Raw genomic sequence first — 14,971 nt, 5'->3', positions numbered from 1 at the left:
TCACTGTATCTTGTATATAATCACCATAACTTTTGGATTTGGAGCAAATTTCCTAAATGTGACAACAATCTTTAACAATAACTTGCTGAAGGTGAAACTAATGAATGAGTTCATTGGTGTGCCTCTTACAGGGATTTTAGGACAGTGCAGTGCAGCTTGGCCTGATTTCCAACAGTATTATGTTCATTCACACACACACACACGTGCCTTCTTATTGTCTTTTTAAACAAATGTGTGGCTAAACAGTGCACAATGCATCAATTACTAGGACAAGATAAGACACAAACCTGCCAGGTCTTTGTAGCCGTCCTGAGGCATGCCACCTGTAATCTCTGTAGACCAGGTTAACCTCTGTATATTCATCAGTGTAATAAAGTAGTCATTGTTCTATTTCTCTGGTTTGTTTTGTGTTAATTTAACCCTCACCCAGCCTGTTTTCTTAACTTATTAAGTTCTCTTGGTGAAGATGGGAGGTAAGAGGAAAAGGGGGCATGACTTGTATTAACGTCCTGATGCACTAAACTGTTAATGAAACCTTTAATGCAGTCTTTACAAGGTTTAATATGTTAAACAAATTACTTTTGCTCATATATTGTTTACGTGACCCCCTGCATGGCTGTAAACAGCACAGATTACATGCAGGGTGGGACTTGGAGCAGGGTCCCATTCAGCACAGGGCAGGGGGGTGGGATTATACCTTCATCAGCTTAAAGAGGGACACAGAGATGGATTGAACAGTGGCGAGCAATCAGAAGTCCTGGACAAACAACATCTAAACTTCACTATTAACTTTTTTTTTTAAGCTGGAAAACGATGCCTTAATATGAATGTAGTCTGATGAGAGGACTGGAAGAAACTGAATTTACTGAGAATGGGAAGAATCAAGTAAAATATATGAATATAGCATCTCATTATGGCAAATAAATCTTGACTTACAAATTGTCTTTTAGGAAGAAATGTTTCAAACCAATCATCCTACATTCATACAGTCATTCAGGTCTAAATTAAGGATTAATTGTGTGTTGTGCAAAAGGAAAAGTTGTAAATCCTGACCCTCCAAATGTAAAATAGTTCAAGTTAAGACCTGCATCTTGGAGCCCTGTTTACAAAACAGTACATTCTGTGTAGATGCTGTTTTTAAACCACAAACACAGATAATCATTTACATACAAGAGGTCGATTCCTCTGCTGAGCATGTCAGAGCACACACAGCATGTATGACTAGTTTACTAGTTTACTAGTTTACTGTACCATAATCACATCAGGCACACACACACACACGAGGACGCGCAACAGGGTTGTGCACTTGCGCGTTCAAGTATTTGTACCCACATGCTCGCTCGCAGCGCTCAGTCAGCATTTGACTCAGTAGTGGCAGGGGATCTAGGATTTCCACTTGTCAGTTACTCCCAGACACCGAAACCAAGTGCATCCCCTCAGCTAAAATGTCAAAGTTGGATCAGATCCTTATCCTCGACCCTCCTGCCGACCTCAGATTTAAAGGTAGGTGAATGATAATTTCATTGACGCGTGAAAAATGTCCATGTGACTAGTGGTGGAGGAGAATTATACCTGACTGAGATGATTTCACACTCCCTTTAAGCGAATTTCGTTGCTAGCTAGCTAGCTAGCATTCACCGCCATTTTAAGTTAGCTAGGGACAGGCACGGGCCGCTATATCCCCGCTCTGTAGTGACGTGGATAGCCGGGGTGGCGTGCATGTACACGGCCTGCCACTCATGACCAGCTAACTGACAACACCGAGCAAAGTAGTAAAAGAATGCGGGGCAGCTAACACTGGCTGTTAAAGTTGACACATTAGCCAGCATTAGTTTGCTAGTCCTCCACTTTAGTAGTACACATTGGCTACTATACTGTTGCTAGTAGTGTTAGCAACAATAAACTGTTGTTTCCTTGGGGCTCAGTCTATTCCCTGAAAACCTAACCGCTCACAGGTCGGATTTTTATGGGAGGGAATTTAACCTTTTTTAGGCTGAGGTATAATTCCAAACCTGACACAACCTGTAGCGGATAGTTTGCCCGTGTCAAGCTAGTAAAGTGACAGGAACGACAAACTTGGCTAATTGACGCGAACTGAATGTTAACAACATAGAGAGTTTTAGCTAGGTATGGCTAACAGTAGTTATAAACGCCTTATCCACATCGGTTTTGTAATCATTGTTCTTTCTCCGGCACATTCATGTGAAACCAGAGCGATTTACAGATTACAGTTGCCACTGATTTTTTTTTTCTTCCCCAGGTACTGATAACGTTCAGTGATGTGTCACTTACCCGTTGGCTAATGATAGCTAGGCTAGAATGCTAATGCCAAAGTTAATATGTGGCTAGCTGCATTGTTACCTACTCTCCAACAATCTGTGTTTTTTAAACGTGACAGACCCAGCACTTACACTCGTGACTTAACGTTGTGACTTTTGAATGCTTCCATCTGTTGCTCTTTTCATCAAGTGACCATTACAAGTGAATGAGTTGATAGTGGACTTGCTGATTTGTGTGTAGCCAAAGAAGTGATGATGTAAAAAGTGAACACCATTAGTCATTTTGACCCAGAATTCGTGTCTGCATTTTCTTGCATGTGTCCTAGATAGAAATGTATACTCTGCTGCAGGCATTATTGTCAATGAGACACTATTTTATTGTTGCTGAATGTCCTAGAAGCAAGAATCTGTCAGCCTATTGTCCTGCTGATTCTAAGAGGGTAATTGTTTGTTAGGACTAGGTGTGTGTGTGGATACTGGTTGTAGCATAGATTAGGTCACCAGTTCAAATGCCAGACCCACAGGATACAGGCTGGGGTGTAATTATCACGATGTTTTGGTGATGAGGTGGTGTGTGTGTGTCTGTGTGTGTTAGACTGGACATGTTAAGGACACAACTCAGAACCTGCGACTGAAGATAACAAGCTGAGAAACTACTAAAGCCACATGTTGACCCTTTAAACATGTAAACAACTTAGTGAATGTTTTACAGGTATAGTCAATGAAAGTTCTAGGGGATTTGCATTGAGTTAGGTCTAAAGTCAGCTGAATTTGTACATTTGATTTACCAGCAGTTTATTGACAGTTCTGAAATGGATCAAAATCTTAAGCTGCACTGATCGTCTGGCTGTTTTCAATTTATAAATGGCCTTGAAGAAGGTTTAAAAAGTTAAACCCAACTACATAAATGAAATGCTGGTTCCTCTGGTGAACTTTAAATTGATATGGACAGCCGGCTCGATGGCAGAGACGTGGTCTGTTATTATAATCTGATCAGACGTCCGCATCTTACCTGATTAAGAAATTCTGCCCTAATTAGACTTCTTCTGATTTCTGCACTGTCACAGGATTTATATTTTCCCCTCATCCGATTAAACTTCTGCCCTACTACCTCCTGCATCGGACGCCAAGCTGAAGAGAATTGAATGATGTGTGTTATGACTGTGATGATGCTGCCGTTTGTCATCAATTGATAAATGTCACAGTGCTCTGTTCTGTTTAACTAAGGTCTGAACATCTGTATTCTAAGGCATGTTGAGGAAAAAAACCCCAATGCCTTGGTCCTGAACCCATTTTAATGGCATGTGAAATGTAAATCAGAATGCAAAACAGTTGCAAATATATTGGTATAAGTAGGAGGATAACTTCCAAGCTGATTTGTTGACTGCAGAAGGGTTGCATGATGTGTCTTCACTAGTTGATCCAATACTCTGGATTTTTAACCTCTTGTGCATGGAGGTTTGAGTCCAAATACATGTTATGCAAACAGATTTGCCCTTTAGAAAGTTAACTTGCTGTTTAACCTCAGCGTGAACCAGAATTTCATTAACTGTTACATCACAAATATCCAGTCCAAACTGCAGAATTCAAAGTTGCGTATTTTGAGGAGCACAGATGGAAATGAAAAGGTTCCTGTTCACATGTTTGAGAAGCAATATGAGAAGAAGGATGATGACCACAGCTCCTTTACTGTCACAGAGACAGAGCTAAATCGGTCTGCGTGTATCCGAGAGCTGATCTGTTTTAGAGCCTCTGCTGGGATTCCTCCAGCTAGCTAGAGGGGGCAGCCCTCCTTTCCTTGGCTGGTATTTTTAGAATAGGACTAGCCTGGGGGACCCAAACTCAGCATACATACAACAAGATGAGAGAAGCGGTGCTAACGCTGCAGGAGCAAAGGTAGCATCTCAGAGTGAGGCAGAGGATGCAGGCCGTGTGGGTGTTTCTTCTGATGGTGATATTGGTTTTCCAATGTTTCATTCCTGGACGGAGTGATGATCACATAAAATGCACAGTGTAGGAATGTATCTCAGGCAACCTGAAATTACAGTTTGCAGAAGAGTTGTCTTAACCTTGTCTCTATTTAGTCCTGAACAATGATTAATGGAGTCAGGGATTCTAACTCTGTGTCCTTTTCATCCCACTAAGAACATGTTCAGGTACACTGAAAGTCACTAGGAGTGATTGACTGTCTGAAATCCGACTGCAATTATCTTGTCTGAACTTTTCTTTTGTGTCTACTTAGCTATTTTATTTCAGTCACACATGCAGTAGTGTGTCATAATAGGAAACCATTGGTTTGCACCAACATGTCTGCTAACTGGTGCTAGCAGGAAACACTCCATTCTTTTCTTCTAGTCCATAAAAACATGGGATACTGCAGAAGCAGAGTATGCAAAAAGATATCAGATGTTACAGTGCCATCAATGAGGTCTTTCAGGTTTGTTGGAATGCGTTTGTGACGCACCTGTGTGGGGAAAACAATGCCCCAGTCACCATCATAATTCTACATACTATCTTTGCTAAGGTGGAGCCACAGAAATCTGGGCATGTACTGCTTCTTATCTCTCTGAGCGCTGGGTGTGTAAGACGGCTGAATGAAGTTTACCTTAGAGCAGAGGAGATGTAACAAGTGATTGGATTGTAAGAGTTTTTTTAATGGTAATTTAATAAACACAGATACACATCAGTGTATGGATAACATTCAAACAATTTTGCACAGAAATATAAAATGTGGTTAAAACCAAGCAATCATTATTCCTCATCCATGAACTGACCTTAGAGGCCTGAGAGTGGGCAAGCCACTGAATATTTTCCTGGTAGTTATTGAACTCTTCACAACCCCTAGTTTGCTATTTTGCAATGATGCAGTCACTTGCTTTGATTTTTCATGTTAGATGACTAAGATCACATTTTTCTTTCCTGTACTTCTGTACAGCTATTGCTGCAGGGCTCGCTTTTGCATCTTCATTCCTTTGGTGCACTTGAAGGTGTGAGTGTGTGTGTTTGTGGACATATGTAGGTTTGCTACCTCCAGATGCTCCCACCTTCTTCAGACAACATTTAGAGATTGCCTCATTAATGTTATCACCTTTTGCTTTGTTATAAAATCCTGAATTATCTCGTCACCTGTGAAACACTGTTTAACTGTGGTTCTAATGGCTTGGAGGTGGATTCTGTGCTTTCTCTCAAAAATGATGTTTTGAAGCCTCATTTTCAAAAAAGCCCCAACCTAGTTTGAACTCATGCCTTCACACGGAACTCAGATTCACATACAGAATGTTCAGGGTTATTATTAGGAGATTGTCATTAAATGTCTGACACACAGCATCACTGGTAAGCAGGAAAGGTTTTGGACTTGGTGATGTCAAACCTTCAAACAGCTTGTCTGCAAAATAGAAAAGCAGATAATTGCAGAGTCCCAATGTATGGCTGTATCCTTTAACGGATGCACGTGTAGACCAGTTATCACAACAACACTGTCCCATTTTTGAAGACTTCTTCATAATGTGTGGACCAACATATCCCAGGAGTCATTGTACCCCGTCATGGTTAGATTCCTCTTACAAACTATACCTTTGGCTCCAAAAGAGAGAAGCAAGATAAACAGAGTGTTTTCTGCAGACCAGGCTGTTCCATTTAACCATTGGTGTGCCTTTTCGAAGGCTACTCTGTGAAATATTGACTGCATCCTTTGAGAAATGTAACCCCTAAATTGAGGCACAGATATCAGTGAACATGCTATAAGCTAACCTCTCATCATGGGATGTGTTTTTTTATTCCAGCTCCCAGGCTAATTGCGCTGATCGAGTTTGGGGTACCTCTGACTTGGCATCTTGTGGTGTTTTTGACATGAAAGCTGAAAGTGCTGACCATGGTTAAGGCCCTAATTTGAGGCCAGCTCTGTCACAAGATGGAGCGCTAACTTATTGATCTCCTGATAGATGACCTGGATTGGCATACCTTAATTTCCAGTATCAACATGGGACTTCTGTATGAAATTAGCTGTCTGAGGGGGGAAAAACAAATTGATTTAGATGGTTTGGCCTGTCCTTCCTCTAGGAAGTGGGGAGGTAATCATGGAGGTCTCCGTCTTTGTGAATCTCCTTTGCTAAGCTGTGCTTTTATATACAGTAATATTTTAAGATGCAGCTTTAAATATGCAAAAGGCTACACTTTTAAAGGACAAGAATAATTTAACATGGTGCTCTTAAACTTTACAAAACACGTTTCCAACACCCTACAAGGGGGACACTTCAAAAAATCATGTATGTGCATATAGAATACAGTTGAATATACTGTAACATATATGCTTGAAGTACATTTTACTGCAGTTTTTGCAGCTATCCTGGAATCAAGCAGCTTTGAGCCAACATCCCCACAATTCAGTTAGCCTTCCTAATCATGTCGCTCTAATTGAGTTGCCTATCAGTATTTTTCAGCTAATCTTTTTAAAGTTCTTAGGGAACCCTGGCACCACAACACTGTAGGCCTATCTGTTTCTCAAGGAGAGAAGGTGTGACTTGAAATATTGAATTTCCACAAATTAACTAAGTAAACATGCAACATGTTTGTGCTCCGTTGAGTGGCATCAACAGGCTGTTTTATCAAAAGCTGTGTGTAGGAGAGAAAAATACAAAACTAGTCGTGCTCATGTTTTGTTTTTGTTTTTTTTATTTGGTGTGTTTTCACCAGGTCCTTTCACAGATGTAGTCACCACCAACCTCAAACTGAAGAACCCTTCTGAGAAAAGAGTGTGTTTCAAAGTGAAGACGACAGCACCGCGGAGGTACTGTGTACGGCCGAACAGCGGCATCATCGATGCCGGTGCAACTGTCAGCATTTCTGGTGAGTAACTGTAGAATACAATATACTTTATTAATCCCTTTGGGAAGGTCCCGCTGGGAAATTCGGGTACCAGCAGCAATACACACCGACAGTAAGAGCAAGATTAACTAGGTAAGAGGAATTATGTATCCGTCTGTTTTTATAATACAGAAAATGATGGTGCTAAATATGAGAGGAAAGAGCCAGGGAGATGTGACACAGTTTGGTCAAAAGTCTGAGATATGAGATGTTGTACTAGCCATCAAAAACATCTGCAGGTTCCACATTTAATTTGTGTCCAGTGTTGTTCATATATTGGGTAAGGACATAAAGTCTACTGTGAAACATTTGTAGAATAGATGTGTGACCACATTTGGTAAGTGGATTGCAGGACAGCTGTGTTTGTCCACACTAATAAAACTACAGTAACATTTGCTTTCATGCAGATTTTGACTGTAGTGCCTGTCTCTGTTTTAGTAGTAGTACCAAACTGTTCTTTGTAAATAAGCAGCCGCCCATCAATGCTACACAGGATGGTGTTTTTGTGATGCTATAAAAAATCTTGGCTGGAGCATCAGCCTTAAGTGAAATTAGTTAAAGTGAAATTACATTGTCAGGCTCTGAAAAAATAACATCCCCATGAAAGGGATGGGAAATGGCAGGCTCAAACATTTATAAAATAGAACAACATTGTGACCATTATTGCAGCGTTACATAAGGGAAGGAATGATGTTCGGTCTTCTGATTTTAAAATTACTGCACAACTTTGTGTTCTAATGATTCAAATGGCTCAAACATGTTAACACTCTCCGTCTTTTATTTACAGTTATGCTTCAGCCCTTTGACTATGACCCCAATGAGAAAAGTAAACACAAATTCATGGTGCAGACGATTTTTGCCCCACCAATGGTTTCTGACATGGAGTCAATGGTGAGTTTCTTATCTTTTTTTTTTTGGTTTAATTTACTTTAGAAACCTTTTCAGCATTTCATCAAAATGTTTGTGCCAAAGCTGCATTCGTTGTTGAATAGACTGTAAAGTGAGAGGTCACTGTGGCAGAACATCAAACACATTCTCCAACTGTCCACCAGAGGACAGCAAAGCCTCAGACAACCTGTAAAAACATGCACATGCTTTGTAGTTGTGTGTTCATGAACTGGTTCATCTTGAGTGAGTCTTAAAATCCAGGAAGTATAGAGGAACAAAGGTCTGACTGGCCCTGATAAAGTAGACTGGAATCTGATATGTTTGTCAGATTCCATTGCAGCCCTGTGTTATTTTTAGCTCCTATTTATTTTACTCAACCATATAACAATTTTGAGCTGCATGAACTGAGTTAATGGAAAATTGTCATTCTAAAAATATACACTTAAAATAAATGGGGAAAAGGAAAAATGTGCACTTGTGTGGGAAAATGAGACCAATTCTAATACGTTTTAGAAGTGAAGTTGCGCATGTGTTGTGTTTCTGTAACGTCCATGGGTTCAGGGCTACGTTGCATATATGTGCATGTATAGACTGCAGCTGTTAGCAGTTTGAGTTGATGAATAACATGCCCATTTCTCATCTCCACCAGTGGAAAGATGCAAAACCCGATGATCTCATGGATTCCAAGCTGAGATGTGTCTTCGAGATGCCTTCTGAAAACGATAAAGTGGTAAGAGGCGCTGCTGCTCATTAAAAACCTCCTATTTACATATCAATATAATCATAACCAAAAAAATATTTTTATTGATTAGGAACTTGCACAAAATGTAAAAATTGTCATAAAAAAAAAATCGAAAATATCGTACAAGTGCGTTTCTTGTGCACTGTACTGTACACTTATCTTACTTAACTTCAGGTGACATGGTTCCATTGTAATTATAAATTCTAAATCGTGCACATTTGCATTTAAAAACTGCGTGTGCGCCAACCCGGCAGCCAATAAAAACACCTGAGACATAATAAAAGCAACAGTGACAATATTGAAAATAATAATAGAACATGGTCGTGGTGCATCATGTTCCAGTTTTATTACTGGATGCAAGATTTCATAGCGTGCATGTAACTGCTGTGGAGCACAGCAACTGTTCAGCTGGTGCCTGTTTCGCTGCGTTTTGCATTTTAGCAGCAAACATCACCTTTAGCGCCTTCATCAGGCCTGAGAGCCCCGGTGCGAATAACAAGTGCAGCTGTTCTGAAACTGTTTCAAGGTGACAGAAGAACTTGGAAGTGTTTAGTAGATGACTGCAGGGCTCCTATGTTGAAGTTAAACTAGTTCAAACTTTACATGTCGATATATTTTAAACGGGCTCTGAAAACAGCCATTGATCCCGGGAAACGATGCGATTGTGGTAAAAGTACTGCTAGTGCTAATTCTGACTGCACTTTATGAGTAGTGTTGATTGCACTGCTGTTGTGTTGGTTTCCCTTGTATAGAATCTACTTAATTAATTAACCTGTAACCCTCTGAACTCGTTTGGGGCTGTATAATTTTTTTTTTATTTTTTTATTTTAGATACTGTATTAATCCCAGAGGGAAATTCTTTACGGCTGCTGCCAAGCAGTGTCATACAATGACTAGCAAGGCGCGCCACAGGCTAGGGTGAAGTGTCTTGCCCAAGAACACACAACAGTGACTAGGGAGGAGTTGGGATCGAACCACCAACCTTGCGGTTACTAGACAACCCTGCTAATCAGGGTTGAGTTTGAGTAATCAGGATTTAGATAATCGGTGTTCAGTAGGCCTTTAGTTCAGGTGAGGGTGCCACCAGGGCCGAGCAGGTTGGGCTTACGTTAAGCAGCTAAAGGACATGTAGACCGCTGAGTCAGCACGATATCTGCTCTCTGCTTCGTCACGTGTACTTTGTTAGACGCCTCCCTCCTACCAAGTTAAACATGGTAGGAAGGAGCTTAGATATACTTGAATTGAGTACTTGAGTACTGAGTACTTACGCCACAGACCCAAAGGGGCAATGAATGCGTCACTGTCCTGTTTATTTTATGTTTGATTTATCGCTTTGTGATTGTTTTGTTTGCATATTTAGTAACATCTGGTCCAAATGGTCCCCTCTATAAATGCCAGGCTTTGAGTTTTGGCAAACATCCTGCCCTTTTATTGATTCCTAACTTTCATCTGTAATACAGTAGTTGTATTACAGTGCTGTATTTCCCCTGTGTCGTCATGTTCCACAAAACAAAACCACATCAAACATGGCTTCTGGATGGGACGCATTTCCTGCCTGGTCTCTTTGATCTGGCCCTGTGAACTTCTGGGCCTTGGGACAGGGCTCCCTTTCTTTGGCACATGCACCCGTCTGGAGGCTAACCTCCTTACTTAGCTCAGGGTGTGCTGGGTTTCACCCTTCAGCTGTTCCTCTTCCTCTCCCTTTGTCGGGCAGAATGACATGGAGGCGGCCAAAACGGCCCCGGTGATGAACTCCGTTAAGCCCGAGCCAACGGCGGCTACAGCGCCCGCCGCCACCGCACTGGATGATACGGAGATGAAGAAAGTGCTGGAGAAGTGCAAGAGGCTGCAAGCTGAGATGAACAAGCTGACGGAGGAGAACCGGCAATTAAAGGTCAGACCTGATGACAAATGATGTGGAACGGTTCCATTTTTCTTTTATACACAGGGTCAAACTGAAGCCGAACTCGACTCGGTGATCTGTATTTTATGTAAATGTCAAAGAGCAAATTAGTAACTCTGTTGAATTATTTCTGCTATCCTATGTTCTGTAGTGGGTTCAGACATATTGTGAGATCTGTGTAGGTTAAGAACATGTTACATTTTGAACACAGAGGGATGCTTCTTTAAGAGGGTAGTAATCTTAATTCGGTGATCCTTGTTTTATTTACCTTGAAATGTATATATATAGATGTCTAACAAAAGGTAAATGCCAACGTAGACACTAACATATTAGGCTCTTTGACCAACGTGCTCCCAAGAAGCTTCTGAGGAAGAAGGCCTCTGTGAACAGAGCCCCTTCATACTTAATCACACATGTAAGGATGCTGCTCGTCTGCAGAGGAGTTAATGAGTTAATGTGTTAATGTTAATGAGTTGCTCTTATTAATTAGGATATAATTTGATTGGAGCAAAGTTTGAGACAGAAGAGATATTAAGATGAAGGTTTTTGGTCGGTTTCAAGCGTTTTTGTGTTTTTTGTTTCCGTCATTATGCTTCAAGATTTTGTGAAGCTCGTACTCTTAGTCTTTGTGCATCGACCAGGAAGGAATGTTTTTTTCCCCCCAGACTGTCATTATGTTCTCCATGAATTGTAATGCATATTACACAGGAAAAGTGTGCCTCACACTTTCCCCTGTCTGCTTGTTGCATTTAGGTGCACAATTAGGATTTAGATCCTTTCTTTAAAAAAACGGTTGTTAACACATCTTCAGGAAAGTTGTCTGCTCTGCACAGAGGGGCGGGAAGGAGAGAAGGTACAGTTGTGTTCAAAATAATAGCAGTGTTTTTTAAAACATGAGTAAAGCTCAAAATCCTTATAATATTTTTATTTTCATTCATTGGGAACACTGCACATTATGTTTTACATCAAAACATGAAGAAAAAAGTATCAATATTTTAATTACTTTACAGAAAATGAAGGAAAAATGATATTGGGCACCTGTAAACAGATATTCCAGCTCAGGATGATTAGACAACCTTCCACAATTCCTCTGCATTTCGTGGTTTTGCCTCAGAAACAGCATTTTTTCAATGTCACCCCACAAGTTTTCTATTGGATTAAGGTACTCGCAGGTAACTTCAGATCATCTCCTAACTCCCTGGAGCTGATCATTGGCTGAGTCTTTGCCATTCTGGCTATTGTTCGATCCATTCGAATTTCCACCTCTCTCGTTTGACTTTCCATTTTAAATCGTAGGAGATCATTTTAGCTGAGCAGCCTAGCATTTTCTGCACTTCTTTATATGTTTTCCTCTCTCCAATCAACCTTTTAATTAAAGCACACCGTTGTTCTGAACAATGTCTGGCACGACCCATCTTTCTCAGGTTTTAAAGGAGAATTGCATGTACAACATGTGTAGGCTTCATCCTTAAAGGTAGGGTAGGAGATTTTAAAAGTAAACACACGCCGCTTTCTCGCTGAGCTCACCCCGAAGCCACGCCTCCCAACCAGTCTGTCACTTCAGCCATCATGCACGTACCTCTCTGGTGCGCGCAGAGCAGGAAGAGAGTGACAACCAGCCAATACTCCGCACAGGTGCGCCTCGCAGGATTGGCTGATGTTTTTAGTGTTTTATAGCTTCCACAGATGATTCATATTCGTTTTAAAGCGAAACTGCCGAACTAATCGGTTGCTATCAGATTGTAAAGAGAAGTTACACTAATTTAACAAAAAGTGCATCAGAATGAAACCTCCTACCCTACCTTTAAATAAGGGCCACCTGAATGACACCTGTTTCTTCACATAATGAATGACCTCACTGATTGAACTCCACACTGCTATTATTTTGAACATGCCCCTTTTACTTAATTAATCAATTACACAGACTCAAGAGCATTCATATCATGAATGTTGGGTCCGTTGGTTTCTCTGACTCTACTACACCTATACTGGTAAATTATTTGCCATGTAATAATATGATTTATACCAAAAATGTTTGATCTGGTTAGTCATGTTGGACTGCTATTATTTTGAACACAACTGTACAACAGTGAAGTCACGGCAAATCTCACAACCAGTTTAAAAATGATTTAATTTTAGGGTGAACTGTCCCTTTAAATTCCATTCATGGGGTTCCACAGCTACAAAAAATATTTGCTTTATGAATTGTTGGAAGCGTCCCTGTATTGTGCTGATCTGTACTTAATTCCTTGTTTACAGGACGATGGACCCAGAATGAGAAACGTGCCCCGCTCAGACCACATGACATCAAACTCCACCAGCCTCCTCGGCCGAGAAGCCAGCACCGCCTCCCTGCCCTCCCTCCTCGTTGTCATAGCAGCAATCTTCATCGGATTTTTCTTAGGGAAGTTCATCTTGTAGAGATGGGAGATGCATGCCAGCTGTATCCCCGCCCCCCTGTTCCCCCATCCTGGCTCTGGAAACTTAAAAAAAAAAAAAAAAAAAAAAAAATACAAGGCCTGGAAAAAAACCAACAAGTCTTTTTGTTTGACTTACGCCATATCATTGGTAGTGTGGCCTACAGTGAACACATCTGTACAGCATCATTCGAAAGGCGTTGCCTTTTACTCACAGTTAGTACGCACAGCAGAGAGTTGAGCAAAGAAAGGCGGCAGACAAAGCGGTTGCTCCCCCCCTTTTTTTTTTGTTTTTCTTTTCGATGGCTGGATCATAACAGTTATTAATGTCGCAGGACAATGAAATGTTCTTTCAGTCAACACGGAAGCTGCACCTAAAGTTGATCCATGGGCAAGGAGAAATCAAAAAACGTTAGCTTTTTTCTCTCAAAACACACCACAAGCTATCTGTTGTTTTTAATAGGAATTGAATGGAATGTTAGGTGTCTTGTAAATGTTGTTTTAAATCCTTTTAACAAAAAAAGGAAAGAACTTCCATCACAAAGACATTGCTACCCGTTGCTGGATTGCCTCTGGTCAGTTTGTAATTTCTACTTCTTGTGTTGGAATGTTCAGGTCCAGCTGGGGATATAGGTGCCTCCTTCTTGTACATTTGTCCTTTCCTTTTCCTCACAATACCAATGCAGATGATATTATTATTATTATTATTATTATTAATATTATTATTATTGTTATACAAAGCATATATTCCTTATGAGGCAAATATTGACTGAAAAGGTTTCCATTCTTAAATCCTGTTCCATGGTGTTATGCATTGGAGAAAAAAAAATAAAAATGAAAAATGTGGTTTTCATAGCCATCTTTTCATGTGTCTCTTTTGAATTATCTCAAATATTTATTATTTAATGCCACAAAATTAGTCGTTTTTCCATCGGGACTGCTGCCAACATGTCGCTTTTTCAAAAAAAAAAACAGTAATGTGACCTAAGCATGTGTGATAAACGCAGCTGGAACTGGCGGCTGCCTTTTGCTTCTGAAGCTCTGTGTCAGACATTGCTCAGGTATGAAGGCTGTTCTCTTCCTGTTGCTGTTGGCAACAAGTTTTACTTTTTGGCACGTTTTATTTCATGTGAACTACAATGACCGGACAAATCAGGATGGACGCAGCTTTTATTAAATTTACTTAGGAAGGGACTTTTTATACATTTTTTTTTTAGTGGTCTGCGTGTTTCGGGGGGTTTTTGAGCCAAGGTTATTTTATGCTTTTCTTTCGGTACAGTTGGTGTTCTGGATGACAGAATGTGCTGCGGTCACTCTGTCCCTAAACTTAACTCATTTTAGCCTGATTGGTAAGAAACAGATCAAGATGCTCATTTTCCACAAAAGTGAAACCTGCAATTATTTTATTAAAGCGTGAAGGGAAGTAACTCACGAGCTGTGCAGGAAAGGGGGTTTCTACATGATAGAGGATTGCATGTGGCTGCATGGTCACATTTTAACCTGTTAATGCACAGTTGGAGACGGAATTATTTCTCCCTTTAGGAGAGATTTTAGCCTAGTTTTCTTTCCAGAGGCTTCCTTTGATGCCCAAAGTGCCCTTTTGTCAAAGTGAATTTTTATTTTGTTTTATTTTATTTTATGTCGTTATTGCGTGTGACAGTCAGTCTGTGTGGTCCAAAATAATAGTAAAGGGATATAATAATAACTTAGAGCCACGTTGGTCGGTCACATGATCCATGACGCGCCCTCTCTGCCCTGACGTCATGCCCTGTAGCTGAGCGCTGCTAAGCTGGGAGACGGTCGGCCACTGCTGGTCCGGTGAGCAGGTTCCGCAGCGCCGGTATGTTTGTGCACGGTGTAGTTTTCCAGGATGACTGAC

General features: G+C 40.7%; 1 protein-coding gene across 1 annotated transcript; it reads left to right on the top strand.

Moving 5' to 3' along the window:
- The first annotated feature begins 1,332 nt into the window (after positions 1-1,332).
- Positions 1,333-13,949, top strand: vapal (VAMP (vesicle-associated membrane protein)-associated protein A, like). The gene is made up of 6 exons (XM_028426922.1): positions 1,333-1,503; positions 6,972-7,124; positions 7,930-8,033; positions 8,680-8,760; positions 10,487-10,666; positions 12,935-13,949. The coding sequence occupies exons 1-6, from the start codon at positions 1,446-1,448 to the stop codon at positions 13,094-13,096; spliced, it is 738 nt and encodes a 245-aa protein (XP_028282723.1). The 5' UTR covers positions 1,333-1,445; the 3' UTR covers positions 13,097-13,949.
- The last annotated feature ends 1,022 nt before the right edge of the window (positions 13,950-14,971 follow it).

This window comes from Parambassis ranga, chromosome 17, assembly GCF_900634625.1.
Source record: "Parambassis ranga chromosome 17, fParRan2.1, whole genome shotgun sequence".
Taxonomy (NCBI): Eukaryota; Metazoa; Chordata; class Actinopteri; family Ambassidae; genus Parambassis; species Parambassis ranga.
This window is presented reverse-complemented; position numbering and strand designations above follow the sequence as displayed.